Raw genomic sequence first — 19,255 nt, forward strand, 5'->3', positions numbered from 1 at the left:
TCGGCACTAGCCATACAACAGACAAAGACCTCATACCTAAAATATACTTAGAACTCAAAAAATTAAATTCCCCCCAAAACAAATCCTCAAACAACCAACCTCCCGGTTAATAAGTGGGTAAGGACTTAAAGAGAGACTTCTCTGAAGAGGAAATAAGAATGGCCAATAGACACATGAAGAAATGCTCAATATCTCTGGCCATGAAAGAAATGCAAATCAAAACAATAATGAAATTCCACCTCACCCCAGTTAGAATGGCTATTACCAAGAAATCTAACAACAAAAGATGCTGGAGGGATGAGGCCAAAAGGGAAAACTATGGCACTATTGGTGCGAGTGTAAACTTGTTCTACCACTCTAGAAAGCAATATGGAGGTTCCTCAAGGGACGATTAAAAAGAACTGCCCTAGACCCAGCAATCCCATTTCTGGGCACTTACCCAAATGACCACAAACAAGGCCACACTAAAGCTACCAGCATAATAACTATGTTTATTGCAGCATTATTTTCCATAGCAAAGATATGGAACCAACCCAGATGCCCCTCAGTAGATGAATGGATCAAAAAAATGTGGTATACATATACAATGGAATTCTATGCTTCCATCAGAAAGAATGACATTGCCACATTCCTAAGGAAATGGAAAGACTTGGAAAAAATCATATTAAGTGAAGTAAGCCAGACCCAAAGAAACATAGGCTCCATGGTTTCCCTAATTTGTTATCATCAGTATATGTCTAGGACAGTCTTAGCATATGAGCAGCATACCCCAATAGCTATGTACATATGACTATATAAGATGATGCTAAGTGAAATGAACTCCAAGACATGGAAAATAAGAGGTTTTTCTTTGTTGTTTTTAATGTATTACGTGATTTTCTTTATTCTTTTGTCTTTTTTTCTTATGGTTTATCCCCTGTTGTTACTGTATTTCATTCTGGTGCCCTGGGTATTGTATATACATTTATGTGAATTAAGGAAGAGAAGGGGAACAACAAAATGGTGAGACAAAGGACAAAGGATGAACCAATGCAACAATGATTCTCACAAGATAATATGTACAACTTGCAGGAGCTTGGGGTCTGGGTAAGAGGGAAAAATGAGGAAGGGGGTAACAAGTTTGACAAGAAATGTACTCACTACCTTACATATGTAACTGAAACCCCTCTGTACATCATCTTGACAACAAAATTAAATTTAAAAAGAAGAACTAAATAGAGTACATCTAATAAGAAAAAATAAATCTAGGCAGTTAAAGGTGAAAACTATCTGGCTACATATATTATACAAATTCCCTTTTGCATGAGATAAACATTGGTATACATTAAGCTGAAACCAACATGAGAATGGACATGGAAAACACATGATATGTAATGTGAAAAATATTCCCATCTAAATCTAAAGAAAATATTTGAGGAAAATTATTCAACAAATCAGGATTATTAACAAAGTTTTGGGTTTTAATTAAGCAATGATTTTCAATGAGAAAGTAAAAATTTAACTGGCAAACAATTTTTAAAGTAAAAGTTGTTTAAGTGTAAGCTCCTATACAAATTACAAGCAGTTAGTTATTTATTATAAGAAAATGAATACCCAAATTATTTAAGCATGGAATTACAATAATCAAAGATTTCTTTTTACCTGGTTGCCAAAAAGGTTAAATCCATTAATTGCTTCTAGAGCTGCTTTTGCTAAACCAACAGAGCTAAAAGAGAAAAGGAAATACTTATTACACTGAAGTTGGTTACAAAATAAGAACCATTATCTAAAGAATATTCACAAGCAAGTGAATTTATTAGCACAATAGCTTCCATAGGAGAACAATATGTAAGAGATGCCATTTTGACATTTCACTCTTTCAATTTTCACTGATCATCTGGGACAAATATTTCTAGGTTCACCTTGATCTAAACTTAGGTCATGCTATTGATGATAGAAGTTTTAATGTCAGTTTTATTTCTGTTCACTACCTCAAGAAAAAAAGATGAACTTTAGATGAAAGTGTATTATGATGACATGCAATAGCAATTATGAAGTTGGGCATCATTAGTTCAGATCAATGTAACAGGAATTTTCTGATGTCAATTTTGAGCTTTAAATATTACAGAGTTTGGTATCAAATACCTTTTCCTAGAATCCAATAAAGTAGGCATTATTGTATGTCCACAGAATAACTGATTACTATATAGCTCTCATTTTTTCCTATATTTTTCTTTTTATAGTTAGCATTAATATTCTCAGTATCTGTTCCTTTGTTTTCTCAAATACTACATACAGTAGTGCTGAAAAATTTCTCATTAAAAATACAACACTGTGATCTTATGAATCTGTACCTTATAATGTTTCAAATCTAATGTTCTTTTCATTTATTGTAAATTTTAACTTATTTTACTCAAAGCAACAGTAATGTGATTAATATTGAAAAGTAGGGTCCAGTTATCAATTCAGTATTTCATGCAAACAATGATCGTAGAAAGAGTAGTCCACAGCAGCAGCAACAGCAGTAGTAGCAATATTACCTGGTAAGTTATTAGAAATGCCAGGTTTTCTCCTCTCTTAGAGCAGGGCATAACAATTAGCCCAATAAACATTCTCCAAGTGTCTGAATATACTTTAAACTTAAGTACAATACACCTGAAGTATGTACCTTAGTGTAGAACTTTTATATAGCATCCATTCCATGGGGTAGACCCCCCCAGAATCCACAACAGAATAAAATTCAGAACTCTTCTAAGCTACACATGACATTTGAATCTACATTTCTTTTATGACTGAAAAAATGTTTGACAGATAACTTTTTTTTCCCCCAGAAATCACAATTTATTAAGTTGGTGAGAACCACAGGAACAACGTTAGAAACCGTACCCAATGTAGGCCAAAACACCAAAAAAAAAAAAGAAAAGAAAAAGTCTGTGAAGCTTGTGATTGTCGTGGGAGGTAGCAGCAGAGGGAGCTGGTCTGCAGGCATGGTCAGCATGTATTCAAGGCGAGGAGCAGTGGTGATGGGTTTTCTGCCGGTGCACTTGAGCTCTGGTTTCTAGGCAGTCAATGCTGTTCTTCACTCACAGGGGGAAGGCATTTCCTCTGGGGTTGTCCTAACGGGGCAGGCAGCAACAGCACATCCTTTCAAAGCAACTCAAAACCGTCCTCTTGAGTCGCTTCCAGATGGAGCCTCTTCCATTAGCTGCAGGGCGGGGGAGAGAAGGGGTGCTGTCCTCCATCTCTGGCTGTATGTTCCAGGCAGACATTTTGGATGCTGGTGGTCCTGAGGGCAGCTGGCTACTCTCCTCTGTGTCCTCCCCTGGGCCCTTCAGGTCAGATGCTTTTGGACGTGGCCCCGTTTGGGCCCTGTCCATGTATGGTATAGGATGCGGGGGAGAGAACCAGCCCTGCTGCCCACCTGCCTCTCCTGCTCAGGGGCTGGGCAGGTCAGTTCCTCCCATGGGGAGGGTAGTTGCTGCTGCTCTTGTTGCTGGAGTAGAGGTAGGCTTGCTGCCCTCAGTCTTCCGCTCTGTACCAGTTATGCTGGGTCTCCACAGGAGACAGGGGAGGCACACCGACTTGGTGTGCCTGCCACCCTCCTCCTGCTGCTGCTTAGCATGCAGACAGACAGCGGGGTGGCGCACAGGAGCACTGGCTCTCTTGACCAGCACATTTTGGGAGGACGGATGTGCAGGTGAGGGGCAAGGCGGAGGCCCAGGAAGAGGGTACCACATTGGACGGATCAGGTCTCGGCCCTCATCTTGCTGCTCCTTGAGCATGTTGTAGGTTGCCCTCTTATTATTAACCCCGCACCTCCTCTGGGTTAAATCCCATGTATGACACCATGATGTGCAGTATGGCGGGGTCTGGCTGGTTCAGAGCAGGCTGGCGGGGGCATGGTGAGGCTCCCTTAATTGTCTTGAACCAGGGATGGCGCATTATTTGCCACACCATGGGCCGCCTCTTTGGATCGTTCGCCATAAGGTATGCTAACATTCCTTGAAGTTCAGGGGAAAAAGATTTTCGTATTTTAAATTTACCACTTAAAACTTCTTTACTGAGGAAGCCCATGACTTGCCTTTATAGGGCACATCGCCCATGACCATATAGTACAACAACACCCCAAGGCTCCAGACGTCCACCTTGGGGCCCTGGTAGCTCTCCTGCCTGAACATCTCAGGGGCCAAATAGGCCATAGTGCCACACTGTCTGTCCAGCTGCTGCCCTGGCCGGAACCATGTACTCAATCCGAAGTCACATAGCTTGGCTGTGCCCCTGCTGTCTAGCAGTATGTTTTCTGCCTTAAGGTCCCTGTGAGCAATGCCGTTGTCGTGGCAATATTTGACTGCGCTCAAGATCTGCCTAAACAGACCCCTGGCCTCGTCCTCTGCCAGCCTGTCCACCTTGTCCAGGTAGTCCACAAGGTCTCCTCTGTCCATATACTCTATCACCAAATACAACCTTTCTTCTGTTTCTCCCTTCTCATAGAGCTTGATGATGTTCGGGTGCTCCACAAACCTCAAAATGTCCAATTCGGTGGCAAAGAAGGTGCTATCCAACTTTTCGAGGACCTTCACCGCCACCAGGGTGTCCGTGGGCAGGTGCTTGGCCAACTTTATGGAAACAAAGCTCCCCTCACGGATGGTCCTCAGCACCTGGTAGTGAGCCTTGCGGAGGTCCTTCTTTGAGGAACTGGCCTCATGGCCCTCCCAGAACCTCGCCTCTCTACTCTGGCTAGTCATTCTACACAGCACCCTAGCAATGCTGTCTAGGGAGAAAGTGAGTGAACAAAGAAAGAGAACACAACCAAATATAATCAAATACAACAGAGCAGAACAGAAACAATGAAATGGACAAAACAGAAAAAAATACAATAAAATACAATGGAATATAATGAAATAAAAGATAAAAGATAATAACGGAATAAAATGTAAGCAAAGTCTAAGGTAATAACTATAATAAACACACTAAAAAGTAAATATAATAAATAAATAAAATGTAACTACTATCTAATATCTATCATGAAACAAAATCTAATAGGAATGAAAAATAATGAACAAAATGCTTAAATGCTAGCTGAAACCAACAAAAGTAAAAGAAAAAAAAATAGTAAATTAAGAAAAAATAAGTAAAACAAAAAACTAAAATAATAAAAGTAAAAGAAATAAAGTAAAAATGAAAAAGAAAATATAAAGAAAAAAATTTTAAAAATACAATTAAAACAACAAACAGGAAAACAAAAAAGGCAAAAAAATAAACCAAAAGTCCAAACGTCAAAGCCAATTCACAATCCCAATCCAAAGAACCGAAAACCGAAGCCAAATCAACAAACCAAATCCAAAACCCGAGAAATCACCACGCAACCACCCAACTAAACTCCAACCTCCAAACTATCTACAGAGAGTCCACCCGGCACCGCCCACTATATATACAGCCAGGGTTATGACCTCACAGTGATGTCTGTGATGTCAGAGACACCAAGTTACTGGCCTAGAAGGCACTTCTAAGTAGAAGTGTGTGCTTGGATTGGCCTTTCACTCAGGGCCTGGGCACTCAAAGTTGGTGCTCTACCAGTTGGTCCACAGTCCAAATTCTATCTTCTTGGTGGTTCTTGGGAGATTATGGGCTCAGGAATTTCCAGTCCAGATTGCCTACAAAGGCAACCTGCTTAGCTAGGATGCCAGGCCTTAACCTGAACCTTGCAAGACACTTTGAGTTCATTAAAATTTGGGTGCAGTAACTCAAAATTTCTTAGTTGGTTGTATAGATTGATATAGAATATTCTGTTAATTGCAATCTAATCAGAGTGTGGATGCTCATATGTATAATTCTGGCTGCTTGTAGGGTTAGAATTGGAAAGATAACAGTTGGAATCTGTTCTGGGCAAAATAGTTCATGAGAGTTCATGGCAAGGGAAGAAGCTGGCATTGTGGTACATGCCTCTCATCCCAGCTAAGCTGAAAAGTGAAAAAGAGGATGGTATTAAGGCTCTGTTACAACAAAAGCAAGTCCTTTCTCAAAAGTCACCAGCACAAATTCAAATGACTGAAGGCTAGATTAGTGTCAGAAGATAAGCCTGAGGTCAAACACTTCACCAAAACCCACATCAGTCCTGTTCTGCATTATGCATATTGTTTCTGCTTTCATATTGCCATTGCTCTTCTAGAATGACCACACATGTGCTATTTTGAGCATGTTACTTTTCATTCAGTCCAGATGAAGGCCAGACACACATGATATGCCATTTAGAACATATTCAGGTTCATTATGAACATTTTTCTACCTAGCTGACCCAAAAGTAATCCTTCAGGCTTTCCTAGAAGCGTATTAGTTTCCTCATCAAAAACAAAGGCACTGGTGGCTCACGCCTATAATCCTAGCTACTTAGGAGGCTGAGATATGAGGATCACTGTTCAAAGCCAGCCCAAGCAGTAAAGTCTTGAGACTCTTAACTCCAATAAACCACTTGAAAACCAGAAGTGGCTCTGTGGCTCAAGGTGTAGAGCAGTAACCTTGAGCTGAAGAGCCCAGGGATAGCACCCAGGTCCAAAGTTCAAGCCCCAAGACAGACCAAAAACAACAACAACAACAACAACAACAACAAGGGGATCCATGGCTCAAGCATATAATCCTAGCAAGTTAGGAGACTGACCAGCTGACAGTCACTGTTCCAGCCATCCCAGGCAGGAAAAGCCAGGGGACTCTTGTCCAGGTTGCCACCTGAAGTGTCACTGTGTGTCAGATTGGAAGACTGCTGGCCTTGAGCAAACTACTCTAAGACAGAGCTCTGGCTCTGAGGTCAAGACCAATGACCGACCAAAAAAAACACAAACGATCAAAACAAAACAAAACCAAGGGAGCTCAAAGAGAGAGGTGGGAGGGTGTAGCTCAACAGATTCAGCCTTAAACACACTAATTACCAAACCTCAAATCTTGTCAACAGTAGAGTGACCAGTATATGGGTCCTTCAGAAATGAATAATGACAATGCTTTCAGACAGACTGAGGAATTTATTCTTACCTATTTATTTGCCCTGAAAAAATGCGATTCTCATGGTGAATTCCAGGTTGCTTGAGCTTTTCCTTAGAGGTATGAAGAAAGGAGGATTGTGGGGGAGTGAGGGGAGGGGGAGGATGTAGTTGTGGAGATGGGAGGTAAGGGATGGTAGGGGGAAAACAAAGGAGGAGGCAATAATGCTTGATAAGAAATGCACTCATTACCTTGCTCATGTGATTTTAATCCCTCTGTATGGTATTTTCACAATAAAAAACATTTAAAAAAGAAAGGAAGGGTGTGGGAAGGTGGCTCAGTGGTAGAGCACTTGCCTTGCATGCCTGAGGCCCTGGGTTTGATTCATCAGCACCACATAAACAAAAGGTAGAGAGCTAGCCTTGAACTGAGGAGCTGAGGGACAGCGTCCAGGCCCAGAGTTCAGGCCCAATGACCGGACCCCCCCCCCCCCCCCCCCCAGAAAAAGGAAGACTGTGGCAGAGGTATGGTAATGACTGTTTCGGCAATATGGGCAAAAAAAAAGCAACTCACCAAAACTGTAAACAGTTGTGTATTAAGATACCAATTGTATGCACTTGGCAGCTTATAACTTCACTCATAAGGATGAAACCCAGGGCCTGAAACCTATCAGACAGCCTGTGCCCAGACCTCACCCTAAAATGCTTTTTGTTTTTTTTTTTGGTTTTCTGAGTGGTTTATTGGAGGTAAGAGTCTCACAGAGGGCTAGGAATGTGGCTCAGTGGTAGAGTGCTTGCCCTTCCATGCATGAGGCCCTGAGTTCAATTCCTCAGCACCACGTAAGCAAAAAGGAAAAAGCCAGAGTGGCACTGTGGCTTAAGTGGTAGAGCGCTAGCCTTGAGCTGAAGAGCTGAGGGACAGTGCCCAGGCCCAGAGTTCAGGCTCCACGACTGGCCCCCAAAAAATGTCTCACTGAGTTTCCTGCCCGGGCTGGCTTTGAACTGTGATCCTCAGATCTCAGCCTCCTGAGTAGCTAGGATGACAGGCATGAGCCACGAGCACCCAGCCTAAAATGTTTTTTTTTGGGGGGGTGGGGGAGGGGAAGGTAGCAGGATGTTTCTTTTCTTTTCTTTTCTTTAATTGTAAAGATAGTATACAGAGGGTTACAGTTACATGAGTAAGGTAATGAGTATACTTTCCATTGAGCATTGTTACCCCCTCCATTGTTTTCCCCCTACCATCCCTTCCCTCCCTACCTTTCCCGAGGTTCTTTTTTTTTTTGATTGTGATTAAGTGATTACATAATTTCCCAAATTTCACAGTATTGTGGAATAATGATGCTCATTTAAAGTCACAAGTTCATTCTAACTTTCCTGGAGCAAATTGTCTATCACAGTCTATAACATATAACGGTGTACACATGTTATACACCATACATGTGATCAGCAGCATGGGAATATTTAGTAGTGGTTCGACCAGATGAGTGGGAGTTCTTTGTTTCTTAAGTCCTGTTAATTTTGTAGTATCACCTAACATTTTGGATTTAGCATCCACTTATCAGGGAGACCATGTACCGTTTGTCTCTTTGCTCTTGGCTTACCTCGCTCAACATGATTTCTTCTAGCTCCATCCATTTCCCTGCAAATGCCATTATTTTGTCCTTTCTAATGGCTGCATAATATTCCATTGTTTATAGATACCACAATTTTTGGATCCATTCATCTGTGGTGGGGCATCTGGGTTGTTTCCATATCCTAGCTATTGTGAACAGTGCTGCAATAAACAATAAACATGGAGGTGCACGTGTCCTTGTATATTGGTTCCTGTTGTTCAGGGTAGATGCCTAGAAGTGGTATGACTGGGTCGTAAGGGAGGTCAATCTTTAGCTTTCTAAGGACCCTCCAGACTGCTTTCCAAAGTGGTTGTATAAGTGTACATTCCCACCAGCAGTGTAATAGGGTTCCTCTTTCTCCACACCCCCTCCAGCATTTGTCGTTGGCTGATTTGTGGATGTGGGACATTCTGACTGGGGTACGGTGGTATCTCAGGGTTGTCTTTATTTGCATTTCCTTCACCACCAGGGATGATGAACATTTCCTCATGTGTTTCTTTGCCATTTTTATTTCTTCATTTGAGAAGTCCCTCTTTAGTTCCCTTGCCCATTTAGTAATTGGTTTGTTAGGTTTGGGAGGGATTCGTTTCTTGAGTTCCCTGTATATACAGGATGTTAACCCCTTGTCTGATATATTGCTGGTAAATATTTTTTCCCAATTAGTTGGTTGTCTTTCTAGCTTAGTTGCGATAGATTTAGCTGTGCAGAAGCTTTTTATTTTAAGGTAGTCCCATTTGTCGAGTCTCCCTCCAATTTGTTGTGACCCTGGGAAGTTCCTTCCCGTGCCTATTAGTTCAAGTGTCTTTCCTACTCTGTCATGCAGTAGTTTCAGAGATTCAAGTTTAATGTTAAGGTCTTTAATCCATTTTGAGTTGATGTTGGTGTATGGTGATAGGCTGGGGTCCACTTTTAGTTTTCTGCATGTGGCCGCCCAATTTTCCCCGCACCAGTGGTTGAAGAGGCTGTGTTTCTTCCATTGTATGTCTTTGGCTCCTTTGTCGAATATCAGCTGGCTGTAGGCCTGTGGATTTATTTCTGGATCTTCTATTCTGTTCCATTGATCTTCGGGTCTGTTCTTGTGCTAGTACCATGCTGTCTTTGTTATTATAGCTCTGTAGTAGTTTGAAGTTCGGCATGGATAGCCCTCCCATATTGTCTTTATCCCCTAGAATTGTTTTGACTATTCTAGGTCTTTTGTTGTTCCATATGAATTTTTGGGCTGTTTTCTGTATTTCAGTGATGTACGTCATTGGGATTTTAATAGGAATTGCATTGAATTTGTGTATTAATTTTGGAAGTATTACCATCTTTACTATATTAAATCGGGCCTATCCAAGAGCATGGGAGGTCTTTCCATTTCCTAGTGTCTTCTGCAATTTCTTTCTTTAACTTTTTATAGTTTTCATTAAATAGTTCTTTTACATCTTTGGTTAGGTTAATTCCTAAATATTTTATTTTTTGGGAGGTTATTGTGAATGGGGTTGCTCCCTTTATTTCCTTCTCTTCTTGTACATTGTCAGTGTACAGGAAGGCAACTAATTTTTGTGGGTTTATTTTGTATCCTGCTACTTTGAGGAAGTGATTTATGGTTTCTAAGAGTTTGGGGATGGAGTTTTTGGGATCATGAAGGTATAGTATCATGTTGTCTGCAAAAAGGGATAGTTTACCTTCTTCTTTCCCTATGTGGATCACTTTAATGTCTTTTTCTTGCCTTATTGCCCTGGCTAAGGGTTCCCGGACTATATTGCAGAGGAGTGGAGACAGCGGGCATCCTTGCCTTGTTCCTGATTTTAGGAGAATTGGTTGCAGCTTTTCCCCATTAAGTATAATATTGGCTATTGGTCTGTCATGAATGGCTTTCATTGTTTTTAGAAATGTTCCTTCTATTCCTATTTTCTCCAGAGCTTTTAGCATGAATGAATGTTGAATTTTATCAAAGGCCTTTTCTGCATCTGTGGCGATAATCATGTGATTCTTGACCTTGGCTCTGTTGATGTGTTGGATTACATTTATTGACTTACATATGTTAAACCATCCCTGCATCTCTGGGATGAAGCCTACCATGTCATAGTATATGATTTTTTTTATGTGTTTCTGGATTCTGTTACCTAGAATCTTGTTAAGGATCTTTGCATCTGTGTTCATCAAGGAAATTGGCCTGTAATTCTCCTTTTTGGTTGGGTCTTTGCCTGGTTTGGGGATGAGTGTGATATTGGTTTCGTAGAATGAGTTTGGGATAGCTCCCTCCTTCCCTGTTTCTTTGAAGAGTTTGAGGAGTATGGGTATTAGTTCTTCTTTAAAGGTCTTATAGAATTCTGCTGTGAATCCATCTGGTCCTGGGCTTTTTTTTTGATGGAAGATTTTTGATAGCTTCCTGTATCTCGTTGTAAGATATTGGCTTATTTAATTGGTTTACTTCTTCTTTGCTCAGTTTGGGGAACTTGTGTTTCTCTAAAAATGCATCCATTTCTACCAGGTTTTCTTCCTTTAGAGAGTATAACTTTTGAAAGTAGTCCGTTAGAATTGTTTGGATATCTTGGGTACGTGTTGTGATTTTTCCAGTGGCATCCCTAATCCTATTAATATGGGTTTCCTCTCTTCTTTTTTTAATTAATCTTGCCAACGAGCCATCAATTTTGTTTATTTTTTCAAAGAACCAGCTTTGTGTTTGGTTTATTTTGGCTATAATTTTCTGATTTTCTAATTGGTTAATCTCTGCTCTTAATTTGGTTATCTGGCTTCGTCTAGTAACTTTAGGTTCCTTTTTTTCTTGTTTATCTAGCTGTTATAATTGCAACATGAGATTATTTATTTGGTCGGTCTCCATTCTCTTAATGTGGGCACTGAGGGTAATAAGTTTGGCCTTCAGGACTGCTTTTGCAGTGTCCCACAAGTTTCTTTGTGAGGTGTTTTCATTTTCATTGAGTTGTAGGAAATGCTTTAATTCTTCTCTGATCTCTTCCGTTACTCAGGCATTGCTAAGGAGTGTGCTGTTCAATTTCCATGTATTAGAGAAATTTCTGTGGTATGCTTTGTTATTGAGAACTAGCTTGATTCCACTGTGGTCGGTTAGGATACAGGGGATTATGTCGATCCCTTTGTATTTGCTTAAGTTCCTTGCATGAACTATGATATGGTCTATTTTGGAGAAAGTTCCATGAGCTGCTGAGAAGAATGTGTACTGTGTTGTTTTAGGGTGAAATACTCGGTAGATGTCAGTTAATTCCGCTTGAAGTATGGCCTCACTTAATTCGGTAGCTTCTTTGCCAATCCTCTGGTTGGTAGACCTGTCCTTTGGTGAGAGTGGTGTGTTAAAGTCTCCTAGTATTATTGTATTGGGATCTATTTTATTCTGTAAGTTTGAGAGCATTTGTTTAACATATCTCTGTGCACCAATATTTGGGGCATATAAGTTGATGATGGTAATATCTTCCTCTTGGATTGTTCCCTGTATTAATATGTAGTGTCTGTCCTTGTCTTTCTGTACTGATTGTCTTTTCTTTTCCCTAGGGCTGAGAACCGAACCCAGGGCCTTGTGCGTGCCAGGCAGGTGCCCTTCCACTGGGCTAAACCTCTAGCCCCTTCTGTACTGATTTTAATGAAAAGTTTATTTTGTCATATATCAGGATAGCTACACCTGCTTTCTTACTGGGGGCATTTGATTGGTCGATCCTTTTCCAACCCTTTACTCGGAATTTGTTTGTACGTTTGGCTGAGAGGTGGGTCTCCTGAAGGCAACAGATGGATGGGTCTTGTTTTCTGATCCACTCTGCAGTTCGTTTTCTTTTGATTGGCGAATTAAGCCCATCAATATTAAGAGAAAGTATAGAGAGATGCATTGTTGTCCCTGTCATTCCATTTTCCTAAGTTTTTCTTCTTTCCTTTCCTCCTGTGCTTGCTCAGTTAGACTTTAATGCCTGTCTGGGGCAGGTCCCAGTTCCTGGTTGCTTTCTTCAGGTTGTGTTCCCCCTCTTAGAATTCTTTGTAATGCTGGCTTAATGTTTATGTATTCATTTAGTTTTTCTTTGCTATTAAAAGTTTTCAGTTCTCCATCAAATGTGAATACTAGCTTTGCCGGGTATATCAATCTGGGTTGGCAGTTATTGGCTCTAGGGCTCAGATGGTACTTTCCCAGGTCTTTCTTGTGTTCATTGTTTGTGTGGAGAGATCTGCAGTGATTCTAATTTTTTTCCCATTGTAGTATAGTTCCTTCTTCATTTTTGCTGCATGTAAGATTGTTTCCTTATTATTCAGATCTATCATTTTTACTATAATGTGTCCAGAAGTGTTTCTCCTGGGATCTTTCTTGTTGGGTGTTCTATATGCTTCTGTTATGTAGGTAAGATGTTCTTTTTTGAGGTGGGGAAAATTTTCACCGATTATCTTGTTGAATAGGTGTTGCATTCCCTTGCTCTGAAATTCCTCACCTTCATCCACTCCAATTATACAAAGGTTAAATTTCTTGGCATTATCTGCTTGCTCTTGAATTTCCCTTTGGCTTAATTTGAGTGATTTTTCCATATCTGTCACTTTTTGGTCCAGTTGGTGTATTCTGTCTTTTGTATCTGACACTCTACCTTCCATTTCGTTCACTCTGTTGACCGTGGCTTCTATTGTGGTTTGCATGGAGGAAATGGATACCTTTATGGATTCGCTGTTGGTTCTCCGTGAGATCAGTATGTATTACCTCTAATTTGGCATTTATCTCACTTCTTACTGAGGTTTGTGCAGCTTCTATTTTTGCATGCATCTCTTCTTTGATATCCTGTAATTCTTTTGATAGTTCATCCTTGTGCTCTTTCAATTTCTGATCTATTTCTCACTTTATTTCTTCAGTCATTGCCTCCAGCAACCCTTGGATGTAGCTTTTGTCTTCCATTCCTGCTTTGCTACCACTGTGCTCTCCCCTGCGTGGCTGCTGGCTATTGAGGATAGCTTGCTATCGTGGGTGGTGATAAACCTTGTAATTTTTCTCTGTGATTTTCACATGGGGGTTCAGGAGACTAATCTGCAATTTTGTTTTGGTGTGTCTGTCTTTGGTTGGTTGCTGATTCTGTATTGGTAGAGAGAGTCTGTGGCTGATCTTGGCTCTGTTGGGGGCCTACCTCCAGCTGCTGGTCTGACCTACTTAGGATTCTCAGCTCTCTGGTTTAGATCGCTGGCAATTCCTGCCTTTGGAAGGGTTGAGCAGCCTGGACTGCTTGTGTTTGCTCCTATGGGTGCTCTTGGCAAGGTCAGATGCTCTGGATGCACTCTCCCAGATGCTGGAGTCTGCTATGGGCTCCTGATGTTTTTTTGTTCGTTTGTTTTGGGCTGGTTGTGGGCCTGAACTCTAGGTTTGGGTGCTGTCCCTCAGCTCTTCAGCTCAAGGCTGGCACCCTACCATTTGAGCCACAGCACCACTTCTGACCCTTTTTGCTTTTGTGATGCTGAGGAATCAGATCCAGGCCCTCATGCATCCAAGAATATCTCTCTACTGCTGATCCACCTTATCAGCCTGAGCTCCTGCCTACTATCAGGTGCTGGTGGCATGTGTTGTCCAATTCTCAGCCTAGAGTATATGGGTGGAGTTTTGGTGGGGTTTGGGCTTCTCTTGTCCTGAGCCTCCAGGTCTTTTGTTGTCACAGGCGTGCTTCACAGGGGGTTCAGTTCCCTGTTTTTCTCCCCTCTGCTGAGGCGTATGCTCAGCTTTTGACTTCAGTTGGGAGGAGTTGGTTGTGTTGTTCAGGCGCCAGATCCCTAGGCCTGGTTGCGGCCCCCGCCTGGAGCGCGCTCCTTGAGCCTGTGCTGCTGTGTATACCACCTAGGTTATGCAGCCTGGGGTACACAGTTCAAATTTCTTCTATTGTTGGTTGTCTTGACCCAGGGGCGCTGTTCCTGGCTTGGGCGTTTAAGCTCCCTTCCAGGGGCACTCTTACTCTAGCCTGGCCAATGGAGTATGCTCCAATGGGCTGGTGGAGCTCTCGAACAGTTCCCAGTTTTAGTGGGTCCTGTGGTCCAGGTGTTGGGGTAGGGAGTCTGGGTCAGGGACTGGGGATTCCCTCCAGCTCTGGTCTCCCTTGAGGGATACACTGTTGCCTGTGGGGTACTCACCCTGGAGCTAGTTGTTTCTGTGTGGTGTAGGTCATCAGTTGCTGTTGCAATCCGAGTTCAGTTGGGTTGGTTGTGGGCTGGGCTGGGCGGTGGTGGCTCTGTGTGATTCTTTTCTGTCTCTGCCACTGTCGAAGCTGTCGGGTCCAGTGTCCACCCTCAGGCGGCTTCTGCGTGGGTGATCTGCAGGCAGGCCCCGTGCCTCTGGGACCCTGGCAGCCCCCGCCGGATCGTTGCGTTCAGCGGGTCTGACACCAGTGCCTCAGGCAGCTTCTGCGTGGGTGATCTGCAGGCAGCCCCTTATGTCTCTGGGACCCTGGTGGCCCTGGCCAGGTTGTCACAATGGACAGGTCTGACACCGGTACCTCAGGTGGCTTCTACGTGGGTGAAATGCAGGCAGACCCCTGTGTCTCTGGGACCCTGGCGGCCCTGACCGGGTCGTCACAATGGACGGGTCTGACGCCGGTACCTCTGGCGGCTTCTGCGTGGGTTGTCTGCAGACAGCTCCCTGTGTCGCGCTGCCGGTGCTGGAAGGCTTTGGCGGGATGGACCCTCTCTGCTCAGATGGGAGAGTGAGGGGTGGGGATGGGGATCTTCGTGGAGACTCCTGGCTGATAGGTTTCTCTGTTTGTGGTGATCAGCGGGTCTGCAAATTGGTACCTCAAGCGGCTTCTGTGCAGGTGATCTGTAGGCCGGCCCCTGTGTCTCTAGGGCTCCGTCAGTCCCCGCCGGGCCAGGTGGCCAGGGCTTGGTGCGCTGCCACGCGGCCAGTGAAAGTTAGGGAGGGGTCTTTGCTCTTCTCTGTTCTGAAATTCTTCTTTTCCTCTCTTTCTTTTTTGTTATTTTCCACCTCCTGTTTTTCTCTGAGTGTTCGTCTTTTTGTTGTTGTTGGTCTCTTGGGGAGATTAAGCGTTGGAACTCAAACTCTCTATTTGGTTGGGGAGAGCTGTGGCATTTCCCTACTGCCCCGTCGCCATCTTGGTCCCCCCTCCAACAGATAACTTTTAAAGAAATGGCAAAAATCTGTATATACACTAATTCAAAACATAGTCATAAGCACCAAATAAAATGGTTTCCAATCTTTTCATCAAGAATAGCTTATTGAAAGATTTCCCCAAATGTAGTAGATTTAAATTTTAAATGAGGAAATCTAAAGCTATCAATCAGAGTTTATAATCCTCATGAGATAACCATGTTGAAACCTTACAATGAAAGTAACAATACCTTTAAAAAGCTTTGCCTAAGCCAGGCATGGTGGCTCATTCCTGTAAACACAGCTACAAAGACCAAGAGTGGGACTTCAATGCCAGGCTAGACACATGTGCAGATGATTCCAGTGATGTGACTAGTGATTCTGTCCAGCCCTGGAGAAATGTGAGGCCCTAGCTGAAAAATAACTAAGCACAAAGGATCGAGGGTATACATTAGCAGGTAATGTACTGTCTAGCAAACATAAGGCCCTGAGGTCCACACTCCAGTATTAAAAGAACAACAATTTTGTTTAACCTAAACATCTAATTAAGGGAATAAGTCCATCTGCCAAATATACACACAAGTACACCAAAAAATGAGCAGTAAGTATCATATATAAAAGTAAATATGTGGTTGACTCATGCCTATAATCAGGGCTACTTGGGGACTGAGAACAGAAGTATCACAGTCACATGACAGCGTGGACAGGAAAAGTTCAGGAGATCTCCTTTTCAATCTGTAGCTAATAGCATCCAGACCAGACAAAGTGTGTATGAATGCATGTAAGAGGGGGCTTCAGGTATTACACTAAGCCACAGACATACTACAGAAAAGAATGTGGAGTGTTTGGGTAAAGGGATGTAATAATACCAGACTGTCTAAGACAGAAAAAGGAGAAGAGCATCCATCAAAAGGGCAAACCTGTCTCAGATCCTACATGTTCACTGCTGAGGAGTGGAAAGGGGTGTTGTGAAGATCACCCCAAGCCGAAAGCCTTTGGAGTGAATCCACGGGCTAGAATCACAGCAAACAAATGCCAAAACAAAGATTCTATCAGATAATGTTTTAGCCCTTGTATGTACATTTTTAATGGCTGCTTATATGAAGTGCTCCCAAACAGACTTTATGTAAATATACATGTATGGGGGGAAAGAATGGGCATAATTTTCCCTATTCTCATTAAGTACAACTAAAAATCTTGTACATTACATATAAAACAAACATCAAAAGGCTGAGAAAGGTTTGGAGAAGGTAGGGTTAGCTATGAACTTCAGTACTCTAGGAACAACATTGTGGTAAATTCCTTGGGTTTCTATTTGCATCATTTATACTAGACCAAGAGACAAAGAACTGAGAAATACCAGCAGGAACATAGAAAAAGAAAAATGACCAGTAACAGCACTTCTGTCTAGCTAAAAGGACTGGGAAAAGGGAAGCCTAGTACAATACAAAAATTTTAGATAGTCACTGAGAAACATTACTATAAAAAGATTCTCACACATTCCAGCAGTCTATCACAAGGTATCATGTTCAACCACTCTCACTCATCCATGGTGATGCCAGAGAGGGATGAGGATGAAGCCAATAGATGATTAGAAATGATTCCCTCCCACCAATTCACATTCATTAGTATCAGCAGAAACTACATGGAGAACCTAGACTTGTACCATAAGTAATCTTTTTCCTACAGTGATGTGTCACAGAAATGAGTCAAGAACATGACTTTTCTCCAATCATATAAATAAAAGCCAAATACACCAATAATGAGACATTTCTATTCTCCATGGCTAAAGAAGTATCATTGGAGGTCAACAAGGAAGACAGAACTAAATCTTAAGAACTCCATCTTAAATTTTAAGAAAAACTTCAGAATTATATGCATATTTGACAGTAATGAGGTGATGTATTTTCCCCATTCCTTTGCCAAAAAGTAGTGTTAAAATATGTGGATCTTCAAGAGAAAGTTGAAAGTCAGTCTCAAAGTACAACATCAATTTCTACAGAATTCATCAAAAGGACAAACATTTATAATTCATTTTATGAAGGTACTATTACTCGGACATCAAAAGACAAAGAACTCAGAGAGAGAACTGTTGACCAAATTATTCCTCTGGAATATAGAATTTCAAATCCTGAAATATACATTAAAAAATGCAACAGCATTTAAAATGAGTTATAATGAACAAGTAGGATTTATTTAAGGTACAACCCTAAAATAAAGGCTCAATTAGTATAATTGCGTATCAGCAGGCTAAAGAAGAAAATTCATACGATTATATCGACCACTGGGGAAAAGCATCTAGAAAATCATAATATGTATCATGAGAAAAACTCTCAGAAAAATAGCATAAAGGGAAATTATTTGACCAACAGATACTGTATAGTTAATCATACATTTAATGGTCAAGAAAGACTTAAATTCTTTTTCCTAAAGTTGGGGAGAAAGTAAAAATCTCTGTTCTTTACAACTGCTACTTCACATAATACTGCAAGTTCTAGGAAGCCTAATAGGGCAAAAAAACTAAAACTGCCTCATTTGGAGATGACATGATTATCTGTGTGAAGAAATCCCAAAGGACTCTATTAAAGTGATCTTTAATTAGGGACGTATTTATTTAATAGATCTATTGTGTTCATAGAACTTAAGACTCAATATAATAGATGTTAAATCCCACCAAAATCCCAAAATATTTGACACACACAGTAAAGATTATTGTAAAATTTGTATGGAAAATGAAAGGAATTACAATAGGTGTAACAACTTGGGAAGCTAAGAATGACATAGGAAGAATAAATCTATTCCATTACAAGACTTATATGGCTATAGTAACCAAGCCTCTGTGATATTAGTGGAGGCATGGTCATAGGACTCAGAACCAGATGCACATCATTATGCCCATTTCAATTTTGTATAGCTAAACATGTTTCAGTAGATGAAATTGGAGTCTTTATTACCGAAAAGGTGATGAGCAGGGGGTTTACAGTTACATAAGTAAGGTAATGAGTACATTTGTTTTTAATCATTGTTACCCTATCCTTCATTATCTCCCACTTACTCTTCCCTATTTCCCTCTTCCCCAAGTTGTAAGGTTCTTATCCCACATAGTGTCAAGTGAGTATCAATGTTACATAGGTCCATCCAGTGTCCTGCTGTTTCTGTGATTCCCATTCCCTTCCACATATCAAACAATCTTACATACAAAACACATGTACCAAAAACTAAGAGACATAGTATTACTATGTCCTCTGTAGTTTTTTTTCTGGTTTCTCTTTATTTCCTTATATTGGAGTCCTATGTACAAAGCAATTGGGTTATTGGATTCCCTGTTAAGAATATTGTAGACAGTAAAGTCGTGTTTGTGATCATTTGGGTAAATGCCAAAAGTGGGATTGCTGGGTCATAGGGGAGCTCTATGTGGAGTCTTTTGAGGAACCTCCATAATACTTTCCAAAGTGGTGGGACAAGTTTACACTTCCCCCAACAATGCAGTAGGGTTCCCTTCTGTCTAAATCCCCTCCAGCATTTGTTGTTAGAGTTTTTGATTATAGCCATTCTAACTGGGGTGAGGTAGTATCTCACAAATAAGACCAGAGTATAGCTAACAGCACAACTATGTTTATTGCAGCATT

General features: G+C 41.4%; 2 protein-coding genes across 5 annotated transcripts in view; both read right to left on the minus strand.

Moving 5' to 3' along the window:
* The window catches only part of Phkb (phosphorylase kinase regulatory subunit beta), a 197,549-nt gene that overhangs the window by 116,498 nt on the left and 61,796 nt on the right, over positions 1-19,255 (minus strand). For all 4 annotated transcript variants that reach the window (XM_042667366.1, XM_042667367.1, XM_042667369.1 and 1 more), the window contains one exon: positions 1,642-1,705. In XM_042667366.1, coding sequence (XP_042523300.1) covers positions 1,642-1,705 — 64 coding nt within the window. The remainder of the gene's footprint in view (positions 1-1,641; positions 1,706-19,255) is intronic.
* LOC122096847 (sperm motility kinase Y-like) lies at positions 3,784-4,724 on the minus strand. Its single transcript, XM_042667370.1, is given in 2 exon segments — positions 3,784-4,046; positions 4,049-4,724. Coding segments are annotated over 2 exon segments (939 nt in total).

The sequence above is a fragment of the Dipodomys spectabilis genome, unplaced genomic scaffold (assembly GCF_019054845.1).
Source record: "Dipodomys spectabilis isolate Male_0828 unplaced genomic scaffold, ASM1905484v1 ptg000394l, whole genome shotgun sequence".
In the NCBI taxonomy this organism is placed as follows: Eukaryota; Metazoa; Chordata; class Mammalia; order Rodentia; family Heteromyidae; genus Dipodomys; species Dipodomys spectabilis.